At 34.7% G+C, this 20,521-nt stretch overlaps 1 protein-coding gene across 1 annotated transcript in view; it reads left to right on the top strand.

Moving 5' to 3' along the window:
- Immp2l (inner mitochondrial membrane peptidase subunit 2) overlaps positions 1-20,521 on the top strand; it is an 850,586-nt gene that overhangs the window by 659,772 nt on the left and 170,293 nt on the right. The window contains exon 6 of the mRNA XM_042684687.1: positions 3,477-3,579. Coding sequence (XP_042540621.1) covers positions 3,477-3,579 — 103 coding nt within the window. The remainder of the gene's footprint in view (positions 1-3,476; positions 3,580-20,521) is intronic.

Here is a 20,521-nt window from a genome sequence, read left to right as displayed (position 1 = left end):
GATGAGATCTCACTGACTTTTCTTGGGCTGACTAGGATGCTCTCTTGTTCTCTACTTCCTAAGTAGCTACAGTTATAGACAGGGGCCACCACACTGGCCTATGAAGTGCATTTACAGGCTTACTTGTGGGTAATAGTGTCAAGATTAAGATTGGTTTTGTCTCTTTCTACAACCTGTGGGCTTTACAATTTATTTTTCTGCCCTTTTGGTAGTATTCTTCACTCTTTGGTTATTTGTCATTCATCATCATTCTTCATCACGTTGTACAATATAGTCTTCTAGGCTGCTGTGGTATTTTTGTGAGTAAGAAAGACACAATTCCACTGGTTATATTCTAGAAGGGGTGGATAGTATACTCATAAACCTACAAAGGTATAGCAAGTGTTAATGGATGCAATAAAGAAAGTAATAGGGGGACTTAAGATCGCTAGATAAAAGGTGTACTTCAGGTTGTTCGATGTGATGGTCAGTGCTAGAAAATGTACAACTGCCACTGGCACTTTGATAGTGTGGTTGTTTTCTATCACAAGTGTCTTGATTCCTTGGTTTAAATGACATAAATGCTCAAGCTGGTTTTGCTAGTTCCTAGAATATGTCTGGCTTAAAACTTTCTACTTTATTGCTGGATTCACTACATATTTCTTTTGTTTTTCACAACCAGGAATTTCTTGATTCAATTCAATTTTTTTATATTCTCAATAACCAGGCAAGTTTTATGTAGTTTATGGTATGTATATTATCATTATTGTTCCATATACTATAGACACTGCCACTCCCAATTGCTGAACATGAGAGAGACATAAATCATCAACCAGTAGTTCTCACTAAGTCTCAGAAGACTCACTAAGTCTCACTAAGACTTCAGAATCCTTTTTCCCTGTAGTCTCAAGGTAGTAATTGCCAAGCATTTGAGGTTGCCATGAGATCTGAGATCTTGGTTAGTAACTTTCTTAACAGTAAGGAATTCTTATTAAGTTGAACAGTTCTAGGAACAAGAGACCTGGTTTTCTGATACCTAGCTGATCAGTGTTGTACATGCTGACAGCTGTTAGAATATGGCTCCATTCAGAGATTCCTATGTCTCTCATATCATTAGATAGTCCCAAACACTGTGACTATATGTGCATTTATACATATCCATGGACACCACAGTTCACATTGACCTATTTGGAATGTATTCCAGGACCCACAATGAATGTCTGAAACCTGGAATAGTGTTATATGCTATGCACACTATGTTATTCTTATACGTGCATACCCATGACCCATCAGGGACATTCCTGCCAGGGCTGGCTTTGAACCTTGTTCCTCAGATCTCAGCCACCTGAGTAGCTAGGATTGCAGTATGAGCTAGTGGTGCCTAGCTCCATGATTCTTAAGCAGTTATTAGAAGAAACAAAAATGGGGGGAAAGTATATATTAAAAATACTTTGTTTAATCGGGTGAGCACAAATGTTTGGAGTTATTAGAAGAATCTGTTTTACCAACAATTAGGAAAGTAAAGTCTTATTATTAACACTTGATGAAGGATATTAGTTCCTAGCAGCAATCCTCATGATAAAGGCAGTACTGTTGTCAAGGACTAATGGCATGATTTTAATTGAAGAACACTTATATTGCCAAGTATATGATGATGGTTAGATGTGTTCAACTTGTTTTTGCTTCTCTCTGAAAAGCTAAAATCCTTCTTCCCAGTAGTAATTAAAAATAACAGCAGTCATTAAGTTACTGTGGGGTTCTAATGGCCACAACATTGCTTCCTTGCATGAGTGACTTACTGATCTAAAGCAAAGCAAATCAACACTGAAATTATCTTGAAAATTAAAAACCAACCTAGAAAAGGAATGGTTTCAAATTCTGTAGTACCAGTTAATGTGTAGTTTTCCTTCTTTTATGTATTATTCTGAACATATACAACTTGTACAGAAGAAAAATGTTCCTGTAGGGATTCCACATCAAGAACACAATGCCAATCTCAGATTCGGAACTCTATAGCCCTGAGGGACATGTCCTTTCTCTCATCCATCCATCATCTATCTATCCATCCAATCATCTGTCCATTCAGAAAAAAATTTATTTTAAAGCTTCTTTGTGCTAGACATTTTCCATGTGTATGAGGAAACAAGAGAAGGGGAAATTGATTGTAGTATTGGGATAGCACTTGATTCAAATTTGATTGGTTGTACTAAACTATAAACCAATTCTTTGTTATTGAGTATTTAGATAAAATGATTTTTTTAAAGACAAGGCTATAAAACAACTGAGTTGAACCTCATTGATAATAAACGTTTGTCCCAATTTCAGATTATTTTCAGGCAGTGGATTTCTACACATAGAGTAAATAGATCTAAGGGCAAAATGCATGTGTCTGGAAAACCTTAGCAAAGTAGATCCCAAATGGAAAAGCATACAAAAATATTGTATCCTCTTAGATTGCCACTGACACTGTTTGAAAAAAGTTATGTCCATTTCCTTGCCAGTATTAAGAATGTAGGAATTCTATAAATATCATCTCTTGTTGGTTTTTAATCTTTAAGAGATTTAAAATGTTTCTCATTTTAAGAATAATCAGTGATGATCAAAGCATTTAACTGATAATGTTAGTTTATCTTTAACAAGACATCATCCAGATAATGTTCTTTCATATAAATACTAAATTTTAAAGTCTTAAATAGGTTATAAAAAGAGCCATTGATTTTAGAAGTTTATTTTTCTGAAAAGATGAAATCTTAAGTTATCTACAAACAAATTGGAAAAGCTGAACAGTAACATAAAGAGCAAAATGTTAGAGCTAGATGTGGTAGCGCCTATCACTCAGCTACATGGGAAGCTGATATTAGGAGGATCATGGTTCTAGACTAGCCTGGGCAGAGAAGTTCAAAAGATTCCATCCTAAAGAAAGAAGCTTGGTCTGGTGGCATACATTTGCCATCCCATCCACAATGGAAAGCATAAAACAGGAGAATCATGGTATACATACACTCCTGGTTAAATAACCAAAAAATAGCTAGTGCCAAAAAGCATTGGAGTTATGTGGCTCAGCAATAGATTGCCTGTTTAGTAAGTATGAGGCCTTGATTTCAAAACCCAAGTACTGCCACATAAAATGAATAAATATTTACAAAATTTAATAAAGATTGCAAAATGCAACTTTTTTGTGAGGCACATAAAATTTCATAAGTATATATTTAGATCTGATTTATTAAATGAAATAGCAAAACATTATATTTGGTATTAGTGTTTTTTATTTAAGTGCAGAATTTCTACTTACAGAAATATGAAAGGAAAGAGAAACTGTAGATAGGCTTTACAAGGACCTAACTACATTTTACTTAAAAAGGAAGGTATGGAGTGGCTTCAAGGTAAACCTATCTGTTGTATCTTCCTAACGTTTCTGCCCTTTCTGAGTTTGTCTGTTTAGCTGTTGGAGGTTTCCTTTCTGTTCTTATCTCAGCAGTTATTCTGTTTATTTCCAGAACCATAGGACATAAAAACCGGTATGTCAAAGTCCCTCGTGGTCACATTTGGGTTGAAGGTGATCATCATGGACACAGTTTTGACAGTAATTCTTTTGGTCCGGTAAGTCATCTTATGTCTTCTTACTGATATAAATGGATTTCAAAGATGGCACCAAGTGTAAGTCAGAGGGGTTGCTCGGGAAATTTAGCCAAGACAGATTGGAGGTTTTGTAATATAACAATATATGTTTTGAAATGTCTTTGTAAATATCATAGGTGTTTTGAACCTATTGAAGTACATGTGTGTTTGCTTATAGCTTATGAGAAAATAAAAACCTTAAAGACTTAAAAGGACTGACACATGTTCTGCGCTGGTTGACTGGGTCTAGTTAGAACGACCTTCTTTACATCACAGAAATAATTGGTAGCAGTTTGCAGTTAAAGACATACAAACCACAATTTTCTAAATTGTTTAAAAATTGCATAGTGATAGAAATCCTATCGGTCAGTATTGGGTAGGAAATGAATTCCCTCTTTGGATCCCCGCTCAACCTGAAAAACTAGATCAACAATGACAGATTAGCAAGAAAGAATTAGAAACAATTAATATAAGCTTTATGTGACATAAGAGTCCTCATAGAGAAATGAAGACCCACATAAGTGGCAACTAGGTTAAACAAAGGCAAGTGACCAAATTATAAGAAGAAGTTTCAAGAAGATAAGACCTATCTTGACACGGTCTCGGCCTACTGCATTCTCTCAGTAGTGACACCATCAAAAATTTTCCTTGTCTTCTACTAGGAGCATAACTGCCATGGGAGAGCTTTGTCGCCTAAGTTTAGGAACAAAAAGGGGAGATGAGCATGCCCTCTTTGCACCTGCCATCTTTCCAAAGTGCCTTTAATCCTCCAATCAATGTGGCATCCCACTCAAAAGTAATTGTTAGCATTATATTAATAGAAATACTAACATCATTTATTTTATTACTACACAAAATATATAATTAAAGTGATATTTGAAAAGCTTTATTCCCCCTAGTTTTGTCTAAAAGTAAATGCTGGCAGTCTCAAAACTACCTCTTTTACATGTTATAAGGGGCCAATTTATTGCACTTAAGTAGTGACAATACTCTACTCTGGCTAAAAGAACGATAATAGAGCTGAGATTGGATAAGTGTAATAGTAAGCAAGAGAAAACTTTAAGAGACTTTTCTACTTTATATAGTTATACTGAAAATTTTTCATTAAACAGCCCTTTAAGACCTTTGTCTCTGAATAGTTATTACACAAAACATCAATTAATCTTAACAGTAAGTTGTCCTGAAGTAAGATAGTAGACATGCTGGAAATGTTTTAGGTACTTGTAATAGAAGGGTGTATTATCATGAAATCTGGTAGTAACTTGACAGTGAAAATAAGTTACCTCTATATAGTTCTGTTTCTTTTCCATCATTCTGTATATATATTCTGTGTATTATTGGTTCATACTGTTGGCCAAGGCCATATTAGAATTTTAGTTCAGTTGGATTTTTACTGGCTAGAATAGTGATTTTGAAATGATGTGCATTTTAAAAAGTGCTATTTTGTTATTAGTTGTTGGGTATGTGGGAAATAGTTTGAGATTTGTTTCCATGGTTTTGTTATTATACTAAAGGTGATATGGTACTGCTCCATATTCGTATTATTTTAACTGAGTTGTTTCCTTTGTTTGCTTGTTTGGAAAGGGAGTCTAGTGTTGACAGCCAGGACACTGGTTGTTGCAACAACTTTGAGAGTTTATGAGTTATAGTACAGCTCCAACAATGTGCCACTTTCTGTTATGCACTTAATAGTACTTCTTTGAAACATTAAACTATGAATATAATAGTACTTAATGCCATTTGGTTTAAATCCTGTTTTGAAATGAAATCTATTTGTTAATTATAATTGAAATCAGTAATTGGCTACAAAAGCACAAACTACTTTGAAGTCTAGCATTTTTTTATTATGAATAGAAAAATATTTATGCATGCTGATGCTGGCTTTTGACATGAATTGGACTAAGCTACTGATTTTCACTCTGTAGATTAGTATTGTTTTGTTTTACCAAAATTAGCTGAATTATCTTTTCAAGAATGAAACCACTTGATACATCTTCCATCAATGTATCTTTGTTTTCTGGAGATACACATATATATGTATATATTAAAAATGTGCTTTTATATTTTCTATAACTAAGAAAACTCACTTTTAGTTTTTAGAAGGTAGAGGAGAAAACAACTTTTCCAAAATTCCCATAATCATTACTTAAATCTTAATTGACGATTTTTGAATATTCAGAGATTTCTTACTGCATTTTCCAAGAATCAATGATTATCTAAATAATTTGTTAATGATTTTAATGTTTTTCTAATTCTAAAACATAAAACCTAGGTTTTATATTAAACTTAATATTGAAAATCATATTTGTATAAGAATTTTCAGAAGAAATTTTAAGCATATTTACTGACTATATATAGATTAATGATATCCAGGCTTTCTAGATAATTCTTGGTCATATCTTCTAGGAAGAAGGTAATGTGCTTTCCTTGACATTAACAATATATTTAGAAGTAGCTAGAGTTATTTAGAATGGTTTTCTGTAGAAATTGAAACTTTCAATCTTTATTTCCTATACAACTTCAGAAGTTTTAGTAGTTTTATCTAGAATCTACCCAGTTTATTTCAACTTGCTGCCTACAGGCAATCATAACAGCAGGCATTCTCCATACTCAAGTAGACTAAGAAAATGATTGCCTCATTCTTTGTATTATTGTATTTTATTATTTCCTATTGTTAATATAGTTATTTGCTTTTTTAAAAATTTTATTTAGTCATTTGCTTTGACTTCGTTTGTTGCAACTATGTAGGCTCAAGAGGTAGTAGGCTGTTATGATTGATAGGTGAATAATTGGTTATTAATTTAAAGAGAGCAATACTAAGTTACAACAATCAAATGCATTACAATAGGAGAGAAATCTTAGAGAGCTTTTAGTGCACACCTATACTTCTCATGTGTTTGGGATGTCATCGTGGAAAGAAAACAACTGCCTACAATCATAGACAATAAATTAAAACAGAAAAGTAAAGCATCATGTTTATGGGACTCTTAGAAGTTCTTTTGTTCTGTGAAAGAAATTAGTGTGTCTCCCTCCTTTCTTGCTGTGGGTAGAAGACATTAATAACATTTTCTAGAGCAGCCACATTGTCTTTTGCCAGCACCTGAAAATAAACGTTATGGATACTGATGATGTTCTGCTTATTACTAATGAAAGTACATGAAAAGTAAAATTTTGTATTTATCTTGTATACTTGCTGTCATAGCTCTGAATTTTCAAGTAGTAATTTTAACTACTTCAGATTACTCTTCCATCGATTAAAAATGCATGTAGAATTTCTTTCTTCTATCTATCATAAATATTTACTTCACTATTCATATTTGAAGTGTTCTCATATGTAGTTATTTCTTTGGGTGGAAGCACAAATATATCTCTTTCCATGGCCTCAGTTAGCTTGTATATTTTCTATCTGAAGTTTTCTATCATTTTTAGGATAGTCATGAGCTGCTAAGATGTTTTTCCTGTGTTCTGTGTAGTAACTTGTCATGAAGAAATAAATTGTAATAGAAATTCTAGCATCAAAAAAGAAATAACATAGGTCCCATGGTTTCCTTTATTTGCAATAACTAGTATATGTCTGAGTCAAGCAGAAAAGGCCAGATAAGTTGATGTTAAGGAAATGAACCCTAAGATATGTATTCAAATGTTTTTTTCTTTAATGCGATTGTTTCTAACACATTTATAAGATCATTTCTTTGCTGCTTTGTATGTCCCTCCCACACGGTATAACCCCTGCTTTCACTGTATTTGATGTCGGTATAATTTGTGGAGGGGAAGGGGAAAAAATCATTTAAATAGGGATACAGGTGGACCTATTGCAACAGTGAGACTTACAAGTCCTTATGTCAAAAACAAAATTTACAACTTTGGTGGGGGAGGGGGAGGAGGATTGGTTGGGGAGGGTGGAGGGAGGATGGGAAAGGATGGGAAGGGGAAACAAAGGAGGAGGCTACAATGCTTGAGAAGAAATGTATTCATTATCTTGCCCATGTAATTATAACCCCTCTGTACAGTATTTTCACAATAAAAAAAGAAAAAAAAGAAATAAAAATATAATAATGTATTTGGTATTTGAAATAAGTAATATGTTTTAACTATATTGTTCTATTTTAATTACATTCATCACAGGATATTAAAAGAAAAAGTCTTGGTTTAAACATTTCACAGCAAAAATAACCTCTCCAGGATGTATAAATGCATTTTGACTTTTAGGTTTGTGATCATGGTGTCACCTTGTGAACAATTTGTGTGCAGGGACCATGAAGCAGAACTGAACAATTTGAGTACAGAAATTATCTTGACATACTGCCTCTATCTCAGAATGGAAACCATAAGTTACAGTAAATATGAATTTCTTCTAGTTCCATGTTATTTGAAAATGAGCTAATCTAAATACTTAAAGAATAACTAATTAAATAAAACTTAGCCTCCTAGAACAGTTTTGGAAAATATAATAGATGTTATTGGCAGTAACTGAAAATTAGAAATACAATTTATAAATGAAATGATCTGATAGTATTACAATATAAGGTATAGAGAAATGAGGATTAAAATTCCATAGAATTCTTTTGTATATTCAAGGATGCATTTTTTTTTTTTACTTTTCTAAAAATTAGTGGAAAACTGAGCACCAGAGGCCTATAATACTAGCTACTCAAAAGACTCAGATCTGAGAATTATGGTTTGAAGGAAACCTGGGAAGGAAAGTCCATAAGACTTTTGTCTCCAATTAATCTCCAAAAAGCCAGAAATAGAGCTGTAGCTCAAGTAATAGAGTGCCTTGAGCACAAAGCTCAGGGACAGCTCCCAGGCCCAGAGTTCAAGCCCTAGGATCAGCACAAGAAAAACTAGTGGAAAAATAAACATTTCATATTAAAGCCAGTCATTTATGCTTTTATTGACACATTTTTTGAGCACTTTCTATATGTCCATCTTGATGTTAGCCTGTGGATTCTCACAAGTGAATGGATCAGAAGCAACAAGAATTATTTCTGAGGAAAGGATGCTAGACTAGGTAATGCGCAAGAAATGCACTTAGTAAGTTCAATATCTAGTTATATGTGTTTGAAATCTCTATTTTTTTCATTTTTGATTACAAGAAAAGAAAATACAATATGCTTATGACAGCAAAACCAAGATTCTTGGAGCTGCAGGAAGGATGAAATTTAGGGACATCTTGCTTTTCTTATTACCCTACATCAACAAAAAGTATTGGGACTTAGTTCTGGAAAATAATAAGCAATGTTTAGAAGTTATAAGTTCAAATCATGGATAATAAGGAGTGTGTTGAACCTATGAGTCTTTCATTCCTTTTGTCAATATTGCCAAATATAACCAGAACCCTGATGTCAAACAGGAGTAGGAAAGAGGGTCAAGGAATAGAAAGTGACTGAGATATTTCCTGCCCTCAAGGAAAGATGCCACCAAGTGGTCATAGCAGTGAGATAAATAGTACAAATGGGTTCTTCAAGTAAGAAGTAGAGGATACTTGTTGTATTTACTCTATTTACTTTACAGAAGTACTGCATTTGTGTCCTAAAATCCATGAGAAAAACTATGAAATCACCTAGGAGAAATTGGAAGAATATTTTTTAAATCATTGAGAATAATAACTGTTAAATCTTGCATTACATAAAGTACTCTATATTCTGTATGTTTTGTGAATGAAGTGGTTTATGCCTGAAGTGACTAATAGCTTTTGAATGAATTGAAAATACTCAGGATATGCAACCCAGAATAATCTTGTGAGCTTAGGAGAATGAATCGACATTTCATTTCATTTATTGTTAAAGTGTAGCATTATTCTTGTTCTCTGCCTTTTATTTAAAATCAGTCATTTCTAAATAAAAACGATCATTAGTCTGCATTGGTAGGCTCCAAGTAAAGTGTTTTATTCACACATTCCTTGAAAATTGTTGCTTAGACTTTAATTGCCTACATTTTGTTGTTTTATAGTACATGCTTGTTCAGTAAAACATTTTTTGTTAGGAATTAAAATAATCTCCATTTTTATAGGAGGCATAAAGTGCTAATAGTCTTACGGTTTCTGAAGTCATAAAGCCCTACCTTTGTGTTTTCCTTCATTTGTTTTTCTTGGTTCCCTCTAACAGTGCTGAAAGCAAGAAACCCACAGTTTTATGGTATATAATATTCATTGGATTACTGTAGACCAAAAACTGCATTGCATGAAAAGGTTAAAACCAACGAACAAGAATGTCATTGTCATGAAAATAGCTGAATAACCAGAGATAGCTAAATCTGAGAAGAGAGCCTCTTGTTAGGAGCAATGTTCAAAACTGAGAATTCCTATAGCAAAAAGGAAAAGAGATCCTCAGGATTACCTTTGTTGTTGGTTAGAGGTGTTTTTGCTATATAATTAATGCATCAAAAATGCAGGATCTGAAAAAGACAGCAGAGAGTAAAATAAATGCCACTCTCCCGCAAGAACAAGGACAGTCTAAACTCCCATGTCTACCAAATTAAATTCATCCTTTGTTTTATTCTGCTAGTGTAGAAATAATTTTCCACATGATTTCATTTCCAGATCAGAGCATGTCAGCAGGATTGTCATTAGACTTCATTGTTATGGCAGATACTGTTCCTTTGGGCCATTTAGTTATAGGATTAAACATGTTCACTTTATTAGAAATGTATATTTACTGACAGTGGGTCAAAAGTCAAAATTTAGTGAAATATATGCAGGGTTATTAATTTAGCAATTGTTATAAGCTCTTGGAAATTTTTCTAAAGTGCGAGTACAGCCCTTATCATACATTTACTATGAATTCATGTCTACTTAGCTGGGTGTACATAGAAAATGTAAGTGACTCATAAAGAGACGAATTTGCTGTTGAATACACTGTGACTCACATTTGAGATTGAAGTACCTTGGCTAAATGGCTATATACTTCTACTTAGCAGCCAGAGATAGGAGGATCATGTTGAGGCTAGCCTCTAGCAAAATTGGGAGGTCCTAGTTGCAAATCAACTGAAGTCCAAAGGGCTTGGGTTATGGCTCAAGTAGTTATCATGGCAAGTGGGAGACCCTAAGTTCAAACTCTAATGCTAAAAAGTGTTATCTACTTATAAAATATTTTTGATAAACAGCTTACCATACACATAATCCCCAAAGTTTGTTCAAGTATTTATGAAGAGCAAAACATATAAAGAATTATCTTTCAAGTAAGATTCTGGGTGATAGTGTTCTTTGGAAAGTTTTTGTTTTCTGAAGCTCCCTGGATAATCTTTTAAAAGGCTGTATACCATGTCAGCATTGTGTTGTCCAAGTATTAAAATGATTTTCAAGAGAAATATAAGGTCAATTGGATAGTTAGTGATTGGGCAATTGTTTTTTATATAATGTAGACATATAGGGAGCCTGTAATATAGCCACCGTAACGGTACTTTTAGACACTGTTAGTAAGAAAGACCCTGGGAATTTGTGGTATATTAAAATTTGTCAACTGGATGGATGAAGCCAATAAAAAAATGCAGTATTTTTCTTTATTAAAATGGCCAAGGTCAGTGCAATGAAGCATAATGTATTGTGGCATCCCAGGCCCCTGGCTTTTACAGATAATAGAAGCGATTCCTATAATATGTATGATTCTGTTCTAAATCATTCTCCTCTCACTAAAAATTGTTCTCAAAAATCTCTTTCTTAAGACATTCTCAACCTACATCTTTTTCTGTGTTTAGTGAGAAATTATTAGAAGCCTTCCCTTTTAAATCAAAGCAAGACAAGAAAGTCCTCTCTGGTTCTTCTGTTCAACCTTTATGCTAAAGATTATTTGCCAGTGCTGGTTAAGAAAAACAAAGAGAAATGCAAGATACAGAAGAAGGAATATTCCAGATGATTTCATTCATGTGACAAACCCAAAGGAATCTGTTATTCTGTAGGTTGAGATCTGAGGACCACAGTTCAAAGCCAGCTGGCACAGGAATGACACTTATCTCCTATAACACACACACACACACACACACACACACACACACACACACACACACACGAAGTGGAGTTGTGTTTCACATGGTAGAGTGCTAGCCTTGAGCAAGAAAGCTAAGGGACAGTGCCCAGCCCTGAATTCAAGCCCTAGAACTGGCACACACAGAAAAAGAATCAGCAAGTATTTCATACAGTTATGCAAGATTATTATTATAATGTCTATATGATCCAGGATGTATAGCCATCATGAACAAATAGGAAACATATTTACAACTTAAAATATCAATAAAGATTCAGGATAATGACTGATTCTGAAAAGCATGAGATTCATTGTGATTACAAATAGAAATATAGAAGCAAAAATATATCAATATTTATAGTTTTTTCAATATTTCATTTTAAGCAGGGTGAGAACCAGTGAGTATATAGATGTTTACTTTATGACTTATGCTGTTTATATCTTCAAAATATTAGAGTGGAATATTTTAAATAACTACCTGAAAATATTAAAAGTTGTCTTCAAGGATTCCACATTACAACAAATACCAGGCCTTTTGTTGTTGGTGGTGGTGGTCATGGGGCTTGAACTCTGGGCCTGGCCACTGTTCCTCAGCTCTTTCACTCAAGGCAAGCACTCTACCACTTGAGCCACAGCACCACTTCCAGTTTTCTGGTGGTTAATTGGAGATAAGAGTCTCATGGACTTTCCTGATTAGACTGCTTTGAACTGTGATCCTTAGATCTCAGACTCCTGAGTAGCTAGGATTACAGGTTCGAACAACCAGTGTCCAGCATACCAGGCCTTTTTAAAAAATAATTCTTAAAGGTTGAAAGCTTGGAAGTTCATATCCTACATGTATAAATATTTAGTAGCTGTATGTCACATTAGAAAGCAGTCAAAATTTATTCCTCTTTCTTGGTAAATATACCTCTAGAAGGTATTGATAATAGACATGTAAAAATTAAAATAATTTCTAATAGTATTTGTAGTATAAATGACTTTAATATGCAAGTAAGAAGTAAATGTAAAATATTGTAAATTATTTGGGAGGGATAAAGTCTCACATTTTCCCCCAAGGCAGTTTGGACCACAATCCTATTTTTGCTTCTCACACAGTTGGGATAATAGGCAGCACTACTGCACACTTGTAGTAGTGGAGATGAGAGATTTTTCTAGATTTTTCTTTCCTGGGCTGACCTCAAATCATTATCCTTCTGATTTCTACCTCCCAAGTAGCTAGGATTATAGGGGTGAAACAAGGTGCCTGGCCAAAAAGTACTCTTCATAGAGTATCTTTTAAAATCAAAAGGCAAAAAAAAAAAAATCAAATCCAAAGGCAAAATGGAAAAGAATACTAATACTATTGAAGGTCAGATATTGAGTATCACAAGGACCCAGGTTCTTTGTTAAATTTAACTTTTGGAAAATCTGTGTCATGTAGTTTCCTTAGAAATGTAGACATCAAAAAGAAATGCTGCTTAATCAACCTAAAGGCAGAATAGCCCAAAGGAATTAGCCTCAACTCAGCAAGACATCAAAATCCTTTCAATCTGTCTCACAAACTAGGGCTAAACTGTGTCATGAAACAACTGTTAAGCAATGTTCCCAGTGCTAGACTTCAGGGATGCAGGATGAGTTACCTCCCACAGCTACCTCGGTAAAGCTCACAGACTTCTCTAAATACATACCACATCACTCTGTAATATAGCACAAAGAATATAAAAGTTGCCTAATGCCTCCAGAGGCACTTCATGGTACAGTAGGTCAGGAAGTGTTCCTTTTCCAGAATAAGCCAGAAGGCCGAAGATAATATAGGGAGAGGAAATGACAGCATGGATACAAAGATGCAAAACCAAATGGTGAATTTAGGAATGATCAACACATAGGCAGCATGGCTAAGAAAGAAAGATAAAAACCAAAGGGTTTTAATAATCTCTGTGGCTATTGGACCAGACACAGCACATATACAATTCCAAAATTAACTAGTTGATTTACTTAATTATTCACCATAGCTCAGATATGGAACCAACCCAGATGCCCTTCAGTAGATGAATGGATCAAGAAAATGTGATTCTCACACACACACACACACACACACACACACATACACATATATTCACACACACACACACACACACTAGAATTCTATATTCTATGCCTCCATCAGAAAGAATGACACTGCCTCATTTGGAAAGACTTAGAAAAAGTTATAGTAAGTGAAGTAAGCCAGACTCAAAGAAACATAGGTCCCGTGGTTTCCCTTATTTGCAATAACTAGTATACATCTCGGATAATCTTATCAGACAAGCAGAAAAAGTCAAAAACTATGTACATATGACCATACAAGATAATGCCTGAAATGAACTATGTGATTTTTTGTTTGTTTGTTTCTTTTGTATGTTCTTGCCCCCATGGTATAACCCCTGTTGTCACTGTATTTGATTCTGGTGCCCTGCATCTTGGATATACATTTATCTAATTTGGGGAGGGGAAGGGAAGTAACAAAATGCTGAAACAAGGATACCCATTGTAAGGGTCAACATGGTTGACCCATTGTAACAATGATCTCACTATGTTGACACTATGTTGAAAATGAACTTTACAACTTCAAGGGGTGGAGGAGGGAGGGAGGAGTTGGGAAGGTGGGGAAGAAAAGATGGTAGGGGAAAAACAAAGGAGGAGGTGACAATGCTTGATAGGAAATGTACTGTAATCCCTCCATACAGTATCTTTACAACAAAAAAATTAAATAAAAATCGAATGCAAAGTCACACTCTGATTTTTATGTTGATTACAATCATTCCCATTAAAAGGCTTAAATACTGTCAGCAAAGACTTATAACCTACAAACCCTAAAATATTTACTCTCTATTCTTTTAGAAAAAGATTATCTTTCTCTGATCTTGTTAGTAACCACAAGAAAAAAAAACAACTTCAGAAAGATTGGATAAGGACTGATGTTTGGCTTTGAATGTGAGGGTCAGAAATTTGAACATCCTCTAAAAGCCCCTGAAAAACCATTTACATTTTGAATAGGAGAGTAATAAGTTAGAAGTGGCATCTTAGCAAGACTGATTTGGAAAAATTATGAAGGAAAGATTAGATTCGAAATAGGCTATAGGTAGAGAATGCAATTACTTGATGATAGTCTTGACTCAAGTGGAAGATGATTAGGCCCTACGCTGAGGTGGCAGTCATAAAAATATGAAGCAGTATATTGCTGTGAGGATCCTTAGGAATCAAAAATTGATTGGATATGTGTTAGATTCTGCTTCCAGGAATTGGCTCACCACATCCATCAAGCTCACTTCTAATCATAGGTCAAGCCTTAAAATTAAGCATGGCAGACAGAAATCATGTATCTTTATTATAATTTTTATGTAGAAGACCAATGACTAAGTGATATCTCCAGGGTTCTTCAGTTTGCAGAGCACTTGAGGAGACATTTGAGCAGGCAGTCCGTGGCTATCTGAAGAGAACTATACCCTAAGAATGATAAGATTTGCCTCATTGATGTTGGGAGAGTTGACTGAGTGTATTCATGATACATTAAACTTATAGGCCGGTATTATTCCATCCACATGTGATCATACATCCACGTCATGGAAAATGACCCACTCATTTCCCAAGCCCTCTCTGCGCTTTTTCTAAAGTCACATGTTTTACAAGATACAGATGATTTTGAGAATATGGAGGCTCCCAAACAGGAAAAATATATCATGGAAAAGTAAGTATTTTAATCATTAAAAAAGCCAATACAATTGAATATTTCTTAAACTTCTTTTCCATTATTCTCTGAATTATATGAGATGTTCACATATAGTTCATTACTAAATGCTGAAGAAATGACACAGATGTTCATACTAATTTTAACATCCACTAACTAATCTCTATTTTATGTAAAATTCCTATAGTAAAATAACTATATTTAGATTTTAAAAAAACGATATAACTATACATTGAAGTTAAGGTGTGGTCAGTAGAGGACAAGGGAAAGTTACATGGCTTCATCGTATCATAGGGTATTAGATTTAGTTTTTGATCACCAGGTCTTATTTTCTGAAAGATAACATTTACTAACTAGAACCTGCTTGCGGCTAACAATTATATTAGGCTGGCGTTTTACTTAGAACTCCAATGATTTTATTTGAAAATGAAACCCTTTGACCAAACTATTCTCAGAGCCACTTAAGTCTTCCTCTTTCTTTTTCCTCTTTGTGAGATCTCCCTGTTCTTTATGCTAGCTCCCTAGCTTTATGCTAGCTCCCTAGTGTTTGTCAGGAAACCTAAGACAGATGAAACATTCCTCTCAACTTATTCATGATTATGTTCAGGTTGTTTCTATAAATTAAGTTTCACTTCAGAAAAGAATCTAACAGAATTCCAAGTGTTGTCATTTCTATCGGCCATCACAGAATTAAAAAGCTGCTGGTCGAGAAGAAATTATGAGCCAGGCACCAGTGGTTCATGCCTGTAATCCTAGCTACTCAGGACACTGAGATCTGAGGATTACTGTTCAAATCCAGCCCAGTCAGGAAAGTTTGTGAGACTCATCTCCAATAAACCACTCAGAAAACTGGAAGTGGTGCTGTGGCTCAAGTGGTAGAGCTCTAGCCTTGAGCTGAAGAGCTGAGGGACAGCGCCTAGGCCCAGAGTTCAAGTCCCATGACCACAGGAAGAGGAGGAGGGGGAGGAGGAGGAGGAGGAGGGGGAGGGGGAAGGGGAGAGGGAGGGGGAGGGGGAAGAGGAGGAAGGCGGGGGAGAAGGAGGAGGAAGAAATTATGATCATTTTCTTAAAATATTTGGTCTATTTTAAGAAAATGATCATAATTTCTTCTTTTTTATTTAAATTTTTGGAAGGGAAAGGAAAAAACAAATTGTTTAAATAGGGATACAGGTGGACCCATTGCAACAATGAGATGTACAAGATGTTATGTCAAAAAATGAACTTTATAACTTTGGTGGGGCATGGAAGGGATAGAAAGGGGAAATAAAGGAGGAGGCAACAATGCTTCATAAGAAATGTAATCATTACCTTGCCTGTGTAATTGTAACCCCTCTGTACAGTATTTTCACAATAAAATAAATAAATTAATTAAACTATTTGGTCTAGAGACTTTTAAATACAAACTTTGTTGTATTCGTCCTCTGATATTGTTTTTTTTTAATCTTTCAACCAGAGAAAATGTATGTACTGAATGGGGAATAGTAATGCCATTAAATGGATGCATTCTTTAAAAAACTAAAGGCATGGTTCCATTGTGCTGATGTTCCTAAATTTGATGCATTACCCAACTCTGAGTAAAATCTAATTCTACAAAATGGCCAAGGGTAAGGAAAAGGTTGTACACTGCCATGCATGGCACTTAAACAGCTTTTCCATGCTGAGGTGAAAATTGTTGTTACTGTTGTTGTTTTTTTTTGATTCACAAACGTACGCTTTAAAAAGAACTTTAAGTTTTCAAGAGTAAATTTTGATTTGATTTTATTATAGCCACATAATACATACGTAGGTTTTGATTATGTATGTTTTAATTTTGTTTTTGCAGAAGTATTGCTCTCTTCTTGCAGCCTCTATGTATTTTGTACATTATATTAATGTGAATTTTATTATATGTTTCTCTCCCATCATTACTCCTAACTATATTTCACTTCTTCCTTCTTTAGAAGTTTATTATCCACAATATCTTTCTTTTTTGCTCCATTGAAATAAATTTCGCATTTGATTATACGTAAGACTATGAGTAAAATGGTCCTTGATTAAAAAAAAGGCTTTCAATAAGATATGCCTGTTTATGAGAATATAACTGTAAATTGGTATATCATTATTTTTGCAATTCCGACTGACTGTCCCCTTTATAATGTTATTTTCTTTGTTCTCTGTTTTAATTCCTAAAAAGCTCCAAAATGATCCTGGTGATAATTACCATGATGCTTTTTAATTAGTGTATCTCCTTAAATGTGATTTTTTTAAACTCTGGTCTTATACCATCTGTAAGGAAATGTAAAAAATTGAGTGAAAATAACCAAGTTAAGTGAAGTAGGCCAGATCCAGAGAAACATAGGTTGCATGGTTTCCTTCATTTGTGGTAACTAGAATGTGCTATAAATCGACAAGTAAACACACTGGATAGTTAAATGTACACTGGGACATGATAAATTATACAGGTCTCTAAACTTCACATAGTGAACCCAAAAGAGGATATTCATAGGAGTGGATCACAAAGGTTCAAAAGCTGTGTTCATAAGAGCATATGAAATCTTATAAAATAAACTCCAGGAAATTCAAACAAGAGTTATTATTATTATAATTGCTGTTTTTCTTGTCTCTTTGTTAGTTTGTCTTTGGGAGGGTAAGAGAGGCACAGGAAAGCTGGAACAAAGAGTGAACAAATGCTACAGTGGTACTCACTAGACACTGTGGGAAATTATATACCTTGTAAGTGAGGACAGGAAGGAAAAACTAGGAGAGAACAAGGGAAGGGATGACATAGTTCAAAGAGAAATGTACTCTTTACCTGACTTATGTAACTATAACTCCTTTGTATATCACCTCTACAATAACAATAAAATATATTTAAAAAATAAGCCAACTAAAAGCACCACAAATCATGCAGAGTTATTTATAGATGCACAATATATTTTATAGATTTCATATGTACCCTATATATTTTTTGCACTTGGTGGCATATTAAAGGTGCCTAGATAAATTACTGCATCTTTAAAGCACAAATAAACTGTGTCCCCAGCCCCCATAATATTAGTTCCTTCTTAGGAATGTCTCCTGCTCTCAAAATGTTTCTTCATCTTCTACTTAAAAGGAAAAAATACAGTAACCTTTCACAGATAAATATACCTCCCCCACACACATTCATGCACACACAGAGACAGAGACAGTGAGTTGAATAGAGTACCATCTCTTGCAAATGTTACTTTCTTTAATCTTGTGAATTAAAAGATTAAAAAGTAGCAAAGCACAGCATGGTGGCACATACTTCTGTGGTCGGGCTACTCAGAAGGTGAAGACTGGGGCATCTTGGTTTGAGGCCAATCTTAGGCAAAATTAGCACCTGGGACATTATCTTAAAACAAAAAGAACTAGAGGTGTGACTTAAGAGGTACAGCAACTGCTTAGCTAGCACTCAGTCCTATACTTAAAAAAACAAAACAAAACAAAAAAATTAACCAAGTGAAAATCAGCTAACAAGTAAAGAAATAATTTTTGTTGTGGCAATTCTCTAAAGTATCGCCTTGAGTGTGATTTGAACTATGACAGCTAAAAGAATGACACCCATACTCTTTCTCACCAGATGCCTGGCTCTTCTATCCTAAGACCTTCAGAAGCTGTGAGAAGGCCCAGTCCTATAGCAATGGGCATGGGCACTTTTCCAGTATTAAAGAATGATCTGACCAATCCAGAGACTCAGACACTTAACTCAGGTAGCAAGTCCTGGACCACTTAATGATGACTAGTGTAGCCATCTCTGACAAAGCATAGTCTGTGAAGACCTAGTTTTGAGTCATGTGCCCCTTCTGAACAAACAATGCTTGTCAACGAGTAGGGTACTGTAGTTGTTACTGTTTGAACTAGGATCTTACTCCTCACCAATTGTTGCCTAAGAACAGAGCAACATAAAAAGTGTGGCAACTCCATGGAAATCATCTTTCCTGATGTTTGTTCCCAGCTGTTTACAGGGATTCTGGGCAAAGAAAAGGACACACAACATTATAATAGAATAAGGAGTAAAAAGTACAAATGGAGTAACAGAAACAAGTAAAACACTATGAGAGTCATATTGATGTCATTTCCAGGAATGAATTGGTAAGACTTTGGTGTGTTGGGTTTTAATTTGTGGACAAGTAAGAAAGTAACTATCTAGAAGCCAGATTGATTGGTATTGTGTGGAAATGTGACAGTAAAATCCCCATCTGTATAGTGTAAGCAAATAAGATAATACTTAAAAAAAAAGAAATGGTATTTTCTTTTCCTATAAAAAACTTTCCTATCATTATCAAAACAATAAGATAATTGAGTCCTGATTCACCCTTTCAATTCACTGAGCTTCCTGAGCTCTGGAAGTTAGCCCTGGTGTTGGTGTAATATATCTGAAGTCAAAGCCAAATTCAACATTGAAACACAATGGCTTGTTTCTCTCCAGCATTTACGTGGGCCCTGTTTCATGTGGTGCCATCTCTGTGGGTAAGTCAACTGGAAATTTTACAGCATGACTCACCCACAGAATAGCATTGAGTTCTGTGGTTTCGGTGGGGGAGCAGTGCCAGAAAAGATTAATGTATTCTGTTTTAAGAGTAAGTGTGGCTTCAAGATTCTGTTCTCTACTTGCAACCTATGCAAATTCAAATTCAATGCAATTTAAATGACAAAGGGTGATTTGCACTGTGTAGCAAATGGGAGATTGGTATTAATCATTTGGTTTTGGCAGTTTTGCTATGAGAGAGAGGGACTGAGAAGTTCTTTCCGGAGTAGCATGTAGAAGCAGTGAGCAGTGTATTTTCTGGCTTGGCGAGGCTTTTCTTTGTTGACTAATTAACTATAAGTCTTCACAAAACCTCCCTTTTGTCTCTTCAATCAGGAGAAATGATGCAAACAAATTCCAGGATTTATGTTTAAATTAAGTTGATATGCATATTAGATAATACCTTCTATATTTAACAAGTTATACTGTGTGTAATACTTGTTAAACACCGCTCTGTATCGCTTTTTCTGATAGTATTGGAGAAACAATTCAGAGCCTTCCACCTGCTAAGCAGGTGCTCTACCATTTGAACTATGCCCCCAACACTCAGCATCTATCACTGTGGTTTACCTTAGAGTAACAACTAGAAAGTTTTGAAGCTTCAGGAAGATTTTCTTTTTCCTTTCAACGTTCTTAGAAGTCATTACTCACACATTTGATTCCAGGGTTTGCCAAGGTTATATTCATGGTACCAAAAACAGTAATCACTTCTAAGTACTGGTC

The sequence above is a fragment of the Dipodomys spectabilis genome, unplaced genomic scaffold (genome assembly GCF_019054845.1).
Source record: "Dipodomys spectabilis isolate Male_0828 unplaced genomic scaffold, ASM1905484v1 ptg000089l, whole genome shotgun sequence".
Lineage (NCBI taxonomy): Eukaryota > Metazoa > Chordata > Mammalia > Rodentia > Heteromyidae > Dipodomys > Dipodomys spectabilis.
The sequence above is the reverse complement of the archived record's forward strand: the minus strand, read 5'-3'. Positions and strand labels throughout refer to the sequence as shown.